The 9,691-nt window shown below is 34.4% G+C and overlaps 1 protein-coding gene across 1 annotated transcript; it reads left to right on the top strand.

Annotated features, from left to right (window-relative positions):
* Nucleotides 1-1,933: 1,933 nt before the first annotated feature.
* On the top strand, nucleotides 1,934-7,873 carry LOC111695214 (XK-related protein 6). Its single transcript, XM_023464439.1, has 8 exons — nucleotides 1,934-3,301; nucleotides 4,014-4,123; nucleotides 4,518-4,696; nucleotides 5,676-5,784; nucleotides 6,015-6,178; nucleotides 6,271-6,328; nucleotides 7,386-7,486; nucleotides 7,631-7,873. The coding sequence occupies exons 1-8, from the start codon at nucleotides 3,106-3,108 to the stop codon at nucleotides 7,812-7,814; spliced, it is 1,101 nt and encodes a 366-aa protein (XP_023320207.1). The 5' UTR covers nucleotides 1,934-3,105; the 3' UTR covers nucleotides 7,815-7,873.
* The last annotated feature ends 1,818 nt before the right edge of the window (nucleotides 7,874-9,691 follow it).

Genomic DNA, 9,691 nt, shown 5'->3' with positions numbered 1-9,691 from the left:
CCCTTCTTGTCCTTAAATATGTCCCCCCCCCTTCCTGTCCTAAAATTGGTCTGGTATAGTCTAAACCAAGATAAAGTATGGATGAGGAACTCAGCACATATAATAATATCCAATATAAGTTCAACAAAAGATGTTTTATTCCTTTCCGACTCCTGCTGTGTTCCACTTCATTTACAAACCCGGAGACAAATTGTTGAACCAGGGCGAGTTCAACAGGTTCAATAGGGACCCAGAGACTCAAGAGAGTTATTCTATGGAACCCAAAGAGTTCTACTAGGGAACCCAGAGAGTTCAACTAGGGGACCCAGTGAGTTCATCTATGGAACCCAGAGAGTTCATCTAGGGGACCAGAGAGGTGGACTAGGGGACCCAGAGAGTTCTACTAGAGACCCTAGCTCAGACACAATATAGATTTTACTTCTAGTACCTTTAGGTTCTTAGTTTTGCTTAAAACTAAAAGGGTTTAATTAATTAAAAAAACTAATTTGGGATAACATTTGTTTGCATAACATTTATAATATTCCTATGGGTCCCTAGACTGAGATTTATAAATCTGCCCGGGTACCCTAGAGCCTAGAATGATTATCTAAAGAGAGATGTTAGATCCTGACCAGTTCCCCGCCCAACAAGGTCGAGAACTCCGCCCCCTTCTCTTCTTTAGAAATAGTAATCCTTCAATTCTGGATATCAGAACCGAACCTAGCTGTAGATAAAGTAATCCTTAAATCCTGGATATCAGAACCGAACCTAGCTGTATATAAAGTAATCCTTCAATCCTGGATATCAGAACCGAACCTAGCTGTAGATAAAGTAATCCTTCAATCCTGGATATCAGAACCGATCCCAACTGAAGAAATGGTAATCCTTCAATTCTGGATGTAAGAACCGAACCTAGCTCTAGAAATAGTAATCCTTCAATCCTGGATATCAGAACCGAACCCAGCTGTGGAAATATGTATCCTTCATTCCTGGATATTAGAATCGGACCTAGCTGCAGAAATAGTGATCCTTCAATCCTGAATATCAGAACCGAACCCGCTGTAGAAATAGTAATTCTTCAATCCTGGATATTAGAATCGGACCTAGCTGCAGAAATAGTGATCCTTCAATCCTGAATATCAGAACCGAACCAAGCTGTAGAAATAGTAATTCTTCAATCCTGGATATCAGAACCGAACCCAGTTATAGAAATAGTTATTCTTAAATCCTGGATATCAAAACCGATCCCAGTTGTAGAAATAGTAATCCTTAAATCCTGGATATCAGAACCGATCCTAGTCGGAGAAATAGTTAACCTTAAATCCTGGATATCAAAACCGATCCCAGTTGTAGAAATAGTAATCCTTCAGTATGAGGCCTTCTGAGTAGCCGTAGGCTGCAATAAGAGCCGTGCGCTGCGGTTAGAACAGGATAGGGGGCCGATTGCTGCGACTAGGAAGACTTTGGCAGTTACCGCTTGGGAATTTGCACATTTGGAAAGTTGCCCTTGGAAAAATACCCATGGGAAGTTGCCGCTCGGGAAAATGCCTTTGGGAAAGTATCTAACATCCTTTGTAACAGTCCAAAATGTTGTTAACTGAGCACTTAAAAAATTAATCTTAATTTTGTTTTTAATTTCAACCACAAAATATCAAAGATTATATAAGTGATATTTTGACTTGAGAGTTTAAATATAATGATGAAGTGTTTAATTTTTGTCCAAGTCCTCCATACACTAATTACACACCTTGCTAACATCCCCCCTGCCCCCCCCCTCATCACTCTATTTCAAAATATATTCTCCCACCTATACATTATGCAGTCGAGGTGATGAGAATATATAAAAATATTCATCAGCCATCTTTATATCTTTATGAATAATCTGGTGCAAAGTATAGATAAGAAACTATTGCTTCATATTTCCTAATAATCTTTCCGTTCCTCTTCAACATTGTAGTTAGTTATCATACATACAGTAGAACACATAAGAATATCGATCTCAAAAGATTAAAATAAAAAGGAAATAAAAGGATTGCTCTCTAACTTTCCTAGTTTTTGTTGTTGGTGTTTTTGTTTTTTACTCTTCAGTTCTATAATTACCGTTCTGCTAGTACGTTCAGAAAACAGAATAGAATAAAACCCTAAATACTGTAATCTAAGAACGTAAGAATTGGTACACTGTGTTCTTTAGTCAGAGAAATAAAGGATTGGAACACTTTGATATGCAATTAGAAAAAAGAATGAATTAGAACACTGTGTTCTGTAATCCGAGAAAAAAAAAAAATATAACTCTGTATTCTGTAATCAGAGAAAAGATTGAATTGGAACACTGTATTCCCTAATCAGAGAAATAAAGGATTGGAACACTTTATTCTGTAATCAGAGAAACAAAGGATTGGAACTATGTATTCTATATTCAGAGAAAAGAATGGATTTTTGAGCACAGTATTCTGTGATCAGAGAAACAAATAGATTGGAACACTGTATTCTTTAATCAGTGAAAAGAAAGGATTGGAACACTGTATTCTGTAATCAGTGAAAAGAAAGGATTAGAACACTTATTCTGTAATCAGAGAAACAAATGGATTAGAACACTGTATTATGTAATCAGAGAATAGAAAGGATTGGAACACTGTACTCTGTAATCAGATAAGGAAAGGATTGAAACACAGTATTCTGTAATCAGAGAAATAAAGGATTGGAACACTGTATTCTGGAATCAGTGAAAAGTAAGCATTAGAACACTGTATTCTGTAATCAGAGAAATAAGGGATTGGAACACTGTATTCTGTAATCAGAGAAAAGAAAGGATTAGAACACTGTATTCTATAATTAGAGAAAATGAAGGATTGGAACACTGTATTCTGTAATCAGTTAAATAAAAGGATTGGACCACTGTATTCTGTAATCAGTTAAATAAAAGGATTGGAACACTGTATTCTGTAAGCAGAGAAAAGAAAGGACTGGAACACTATATCCTGTAATCAGTGAAAAGAAAGGATTAGAACACTGTATTCTGTAATTAGAGAAAATAAAGGATTGGAACACTGTATTCTGTAATCAGTTAAATAAAAGGATTGGAACACTGTATTCTGAAATCAGAGAAATAATAGGATAAGAATAGAAATGTCTGATTCTAAACCCAACAAAGAAGTTTGTCCTGTGGATAAACCGGTTTACTCTGTGAGCTTCCCTAGCAGTAGGATCGAAGCTTCTAGTATACCTGGAGACAAGAATATATTCAGCACAGCTGATTTATTAATTAATATTTTAACCATTGTTCTCTTCTTGGTTGACTACGGTTCCGATATCTGGGTAATTGGTGAGTCATAAATATCAAAGTAAAAATAAATATCAGAACAGTTGAAGGGGGACCAACAATAAATGAGACTTTAAAAGACAACTGCAAACCAAATAAATCTTTAAATTTTATACCTAAAGGTCTTCATTGAAGTCTCATCATATGATAGTAACCTTTTAATTTATATCCTTTAATCCTGAAAATGTTTTGTTGATTTATCATACTTCTTACTACAGAAATACCCATAAAACTATGGTATAGGTAGACAACATTTAAGCAACTTTGTGCATATCTGATGTTGTAAAAAAGCAAATTGTTCTACCAGAAGATTAAAAATCAATTTGTTGAATAAAATGGGTATGTGTACCCTACACAACCCTGCAAACCAAGTAACGTTACTAATGTTAAATCATAACGTCATGGAAACGTTACTATAAACGTTATTTGGCTTATTGGGAATTATTATGAATTGTGTTCATCAAACTCTTTAATATCTTAATTTGAATACTTTCTAACAGTTGTCTTACTTTTCCAGAGTCCTACTGTAACATTTTGTGTAGGGGTCTTTAAAATATCAACTATCTCAATAACTTAAAGCAAACCCTTAATTCTGAGTGATTAGGAAACTTTGAAGTGAAACAATAAAGGGAAAATGTTATTGAGTTAAGAAGTAGACATGTAATTTCAAACATAGATTGTCCTTAAAAATCATAATGTTAATGTTAATGTTAAGTTCTACTGCATGGAGACGAGGGCTGGTCAACTTTCACTATCTTAACAATCCTTTTGGTCTTTCTCCCTCTTACAGCTGTTAATATACTTAGTGCAGTCTGGTATCATCAGGTTAAATAGCTGTTAATATACTTTGTGCAGTCTGGTATCATCAGGTTAACTAGTTGTTAATGTACTTAGTTAAGTCTGGTATCAACAGGTTAACTAGCTAATAATATACTTAGTGCAGTCTGGTGTCATCAGGTTTATTAGCTGATAATATATAATTCGAGTCTTGTAAATAAAAATTAAAATTTGTGTATAAATTATATTTTGATAACAAAAGAAGTCTACAAATATTGAAAAGTTTTAAAAATGCAGTTTTGGTCCATTTGGATGATAAGAATATATAAGGAAATATGCTGTATTTGTTACTATTAAGTATCTGGTTAGTCCTAGTGTTCTATGTAATAAAGACTTTTATTGCAAAAATATTGGTGAAAATTTCGAAATGTGTATTTTGAAGGATCACCATGCTTCAGAATCAGGATTCTGTCCTGTTCGGAGCAGGTTTGAGGTTTGGGAGCGATCTATCCTCTCCTTTAGTCATCTTTTCTACCTTGGTCCAGTAGTGAGACAAGCTCATATTATCTGGTGCGGAGTCAGGGAAACCAGACCAAGGGGAGATTCATACAGGAAACTCAGGTAGGATAATATAATAAGGATACAAATACCTGAACATCATGGAGCCTAGAAACCAGCCACTTTGTAAACAGGAAACCATGAAAATAGATTGAGAAAAATAAGTAGGAAACTAAAGACAAATAAATATGGAAATCGGAATAAAGACAAGGACAAGGAAACAGGAAAACAAGGACAAATAAATAGAAAATAAAGGACAAGGAAACACTTAATTAAGGACAAGGAAAAGGTTATAAAGGAAAAGGAAACAATAGATAAAGGACAAGGAAACAAAAGACAAGAGATTGAATTCAATTCAACCTTCAATTCATTATTTTATAGAACTTTTAATCTAAATCTTAAAACTTGCAAATTCTTCAGTTTTGAACTCAGGGTTTGGTTTCTCATCTAAGCATGTACATTAACTAGTGTGAATCCAACCAGGGTTCATCCCTATGTACATAATCTCATATAAGTTCATTGCTCCCAGTTGGAGAAATGATGCACATAACAAATGCAATCTAAGAATAAAGCCAAACAATCTAGATTCAGTTCAAAAGGGTATTGAACTCCAGGTATGTTTTCAGCCTTAAATACATGACAGAGTAGGGGGACAAAGGTATTGAACTCCTTCTCTTATCTAGAGATACCACCTGCCAGCCACAGGGTGCAAGAATTGATGCTAGAGAAAGGAGTAACAGTGTAAAGGGACAAGGGTGTTGAACTCTCTTTGTTATCTAGAGATAGCAAGTCAAATGGCATTTATCTTGCCGACATAGAAAGCAGATCTTCAGCCATTTTAGCCCTGGAGTTCCATAGGGGAGTCAGTTAGCACAAAGTATCTGATCAGAAGAGTCAAATGGAAATATATTCGCCCCAAGATCAACTTTAGTTGGTCCAACAATAATCATTTAAATTGTTATAGTGTAAATATAAGTGTGTGTGCAACCATGCTGTGTTATTCCACTCAATCTTGGCTTTTTAATACTGAATTCTATACTAGGCTGTACTATGAGAGAGATGCTGCATATCTAAGTTTAATAGATTCCTTCCTCCAGGATTCTCCTCAGCTTCTTCTCCAGAGCTATATTCTTCTCACCAGGGATTCACAGGTTCAAAATTTAATTTTAATATCTTCGAGTAGTCATAGAGTAGTAGTAATCCTTCTATTCAGGAGTTATCTAATCCCTCTGTTCAGGAGTTATCTAATCCTTCTGTTCAGGAGTTATCTAATCATTCTGTTCAGGAGATATCTAATCTTTCTGTTCAGGAGTTATTTAATCCTTCTGTTCAGGAGTTATCTAATCATTTTGTTCAGGAGTTATCTAATCTTTCTGTTCAGGAGTTATCCAATCCTCTGACAGCAGTTATCCAGGTGGGTTCCGTCCTTCTCTCTCTGTGTTCAATCTCCTTTGGTATTGTAAGCCATGTATCCGCTTCACATTCAGCTGATCCTTCTCTTTATCCTCTTTCATTATCTGCCAGTATCATTCTTTGGTTTTGGAGGTAATATTTATATATATAATATAATCATTTAGGTAATATATATTTCATTGCTAAATATATTGTTTCTTTTATATATAGCAGTTTATCTACAGGATGGGTGTTCTTACCAGCAGGATGCTTACATTTTCACTCTTTCTCTCCCTATATAAGGTTCAATACATTTTCACTCTTTCTCTCCCTGTAGAAGGTTCTATACATTCTCACTCTTTTTCTCCCAATACAAGGTTCAATACGTTCTCATCCTTTCTCTCCCTATACAAGGTTCAATGCATTCTCAATCTTTTTCTCTCTTTACAAGGTTCAATACATTCTCATCCTTTCTCTCCCAATACAAGGTTCAATACATTCTCATCCTTTCTCTCCCTGTACAAGGTGCAATACATTATCACTCTTTTTCTCCCTATACAAGGTTCAATACATTCTCATCCTTTCTCTCCCTTTACAAGGTTCAATATATTCTCATCCTTTCTCTCCCTGTACAAGGTTCAATACATTCTCATCCTTTCTCTCCCTGTACAACGTTCAATACATGCTCACTATTTCTCTCCCTATACAAGGTTCAATACATTCTCATCCTTTCTCTCCCTGTACAACGTTCAATACATGCTCATTATTTCTCTCCCTGTACAACGTTCAATACATGCTCATTATTTCTCTCCCTGTACAACGTTCAATACATGCTCACTATTTCTCTCCCTATACAAGGTTCAATACATTCTCATCCTTTCTCTCCCTGTACAACGTTCAATACATTCTCATCCTTTCTCTCCCAATACAAGGTTCAATACATTCTTTCTCTCCCTATACAAGGTTCAATACATTCTCATCCTTTCTCTCCCTGTACAACGTTCAATACATGCTCACTATTTCTCTCCCTATACAAGGTTAAATACATTCTCATCCTTTCTCTCCCTGTACAACGTTCAATACATGCTCATTATTTCTCTCCCTATACAAGGTTCAATACATATTACATACCTAACTCTTTCTCTCACTATTTAATTCTCTGTATAAAAAAAATTACTCCATATATACTCTTTCTAAGTTTACTCCACTTCTCTCACCCTACTTACTCCATCCTTACTCCACCTCTCTCTTCAAGATTTACTCCATCTGTGCTATCTATACTCTCCCCTTAACCCCTTTATCCTCCACTTCTCAAGGACACATATAATATTATCCTAGATATACAATTTGTTTGAATTAGTTTGAGTTTATTTGGTTCCTGATACTCCACACCTTCCTTATGTTTGTCTGGATCCGAAGGACTGGATCAAACTTCTGTGGATCTCCAGATAATATAAAAAGGTGGATTCTCAAATTTAAACATGTTTGGTTTGTAGAAATAATGGAGATGGATTATATTTCTTTACTAACAGCTGAGTCAGATTTAAACAAATATTATCCTTGTATGAAGATGAACCCGGATACAATATATATACATACTTTCAGACCAGTGGCAGAACTCTTCTATGATATCATTCTTGCAGTTATCTTTAACTTCGATATCATTAATATCAAGGACGGACCTACAAGATGGAGGTTAGTATTTAATCCAGGTAGATCTCAATACAGAGATAGCTGGAAACATATATATTATCTATGTGCAAGTATTGGTAAAGGCAAGTATAGTTGATATATCTAGATTTATCTATTTCTGATTAGATATATCCAGCAGATCTAGGTCTATATAATATATCTAGATTTATCTAGTTCTGATTAGATATATCCAATAGATCTAGGTCTATTTAATTTACTAGAAATTCAAAGCGCTTTGCGCCCTTCTTTCTGGGCTTTTAGGGCGCTTCGCGCCCATCTTCTATTCAAATTGTGAACATATTCTTTTTGTTTACATTTTAAAACAAAGAAGAAAAAAATTTTGCGGATTTTTAAAAAAAATTCGCGGATTTTCAAGAATTAAATTTTTTTTACAAAATTAATAACCTTTAGAACACATTTTTTAAAATTGTTATCATTCATAAACCTTCCCTGTGGTCACGTGATGTCCCACAAAAAAATTGGGCCCGATCGGTTCAGCCGTTTTGACGTTTATTGGATACAAACAAACAGACACTCAAACAGACAAAGAGACAGACAAGCCAAATTTATATATAGATAAAGATCTATCTAGTTCTGATTAAATATATCCAGTAGATCTAGGTCAATTTAATTTATCTAGATTTATCTAGTTCTGATTAAATATATCCAGTAGATCTAGGTCTAGTTGATATATCTAGATTTATCTAGCTCTGATTAGATATATCCAGTAGATCTAGGTCTATTTTAATATATATAGATTTATCTAGTTCTGATGAAATATATCCAGTAGATCTAGGTCTATTTTAATATATCTGGATTTACCTAGTTCTGATGAAATATATCCAGTAGATCTAGGTCTATTTTAATATATCTGGATTTATCTAGTTCTGNGTGATTCTATTAGTTTTTTAATTAGCTACAGGGTTACCCACAAAGTGATTCTATTAGTTAATTAAAAAACGAATAGAATCACTGTGTGGGTAATCCCTTAGCTAATTAAAAAAACGAATTGAATCAATTTCTGAGTAATCTCTTGGCTAACTAAAAAAAGAATATAATCACTTTGTGGGTAACCCTGTAGCTAATTAAAAAACGAATAGAATCACACTCATGAATTAAGATCAATGAAATTTTCCTTTGTCAAAGTAAAATCCAGCTTTCCATTTCTAATCTTATATCTCTAGATGTATTTAAAGATACTAGACAGATATATAAAAAGATGAATAGATACAAGGTAATAGATAGATAGAAAGATAGATAGAAAGAACTATGGGTGAAGAAACATCTTGAATAAATAAAAAGTGACAACCAGAAAATTTTAGTTAAACATTCGGTCAGGAGCTAAGTCATTTTACAATCATTGAGGAGGGGGGAGGTTAGTATCTGTATTCTTGTATTAAGGTAGGAGTCCTGTATTTTTTATTAGGGTGGGAGTCCTGTAATCTTGTATTAGGGTAGAAGTCCTGTATTTCTGTATTCTTGTAATAAGGTAGGAGTCCTGTATTTTGTATTAGGGCGGGAGTCCTGTATTCCTGTAATCTTGTATTAAGGTAGAAGTCCTGTATTTCTGTATTCTTGTAATAAGGTAAGAGTCCTGTATTTTGTATTAGGGCGGGAGTCCTGTATTACTGTAATCTTGTATTAGGGTAGAAATCCTGTATTTCTGTATTCTTGTAATAAGGTAGGAGTCCTGTATTTCTGTATTCATGTAATAAGGTAGAAGTCCTGTATTCTTGTAATAAGGTAGGAGTCCTGTATTCTTGTATTAGAGTAGGATACTGTATCCCTGTAATTTTGTAATAGGGTATGAGTCTTGTATTTCTGTATTCTTGTAATAGGATAGGAGTCCTATATTTCTGTATTCTTGTAGAAGGGTAGGGATAAAGTATTCCTTTCTAAGATAGAAGTCCATTATCCTTGTATTAGGGTAGGAGTCCTTTATTCTTGTATCAGGCGTAGGAGTCATTTATTCCT

This window comes from Eurytemora carolleeae, unplaced genomic scaffold (assembly GCF_000591075.1).
Source record: "Eurytemora carolleeae unplaced genomic scaffold, Eaff_2.0 scaffold173, whole genome shotgun sequence".
Taxonomy (NCBI): Eukaryota; Metazoa; Arthropoda; class Copepoda; order Calanoida; family Temoridae; genus Eurytemora; species Eurytemora carolleeae.
Note: the sequence above shows the minus strand (reverse complement) of the source record. Positions and strands in the feature narration are given on the sequence as shown.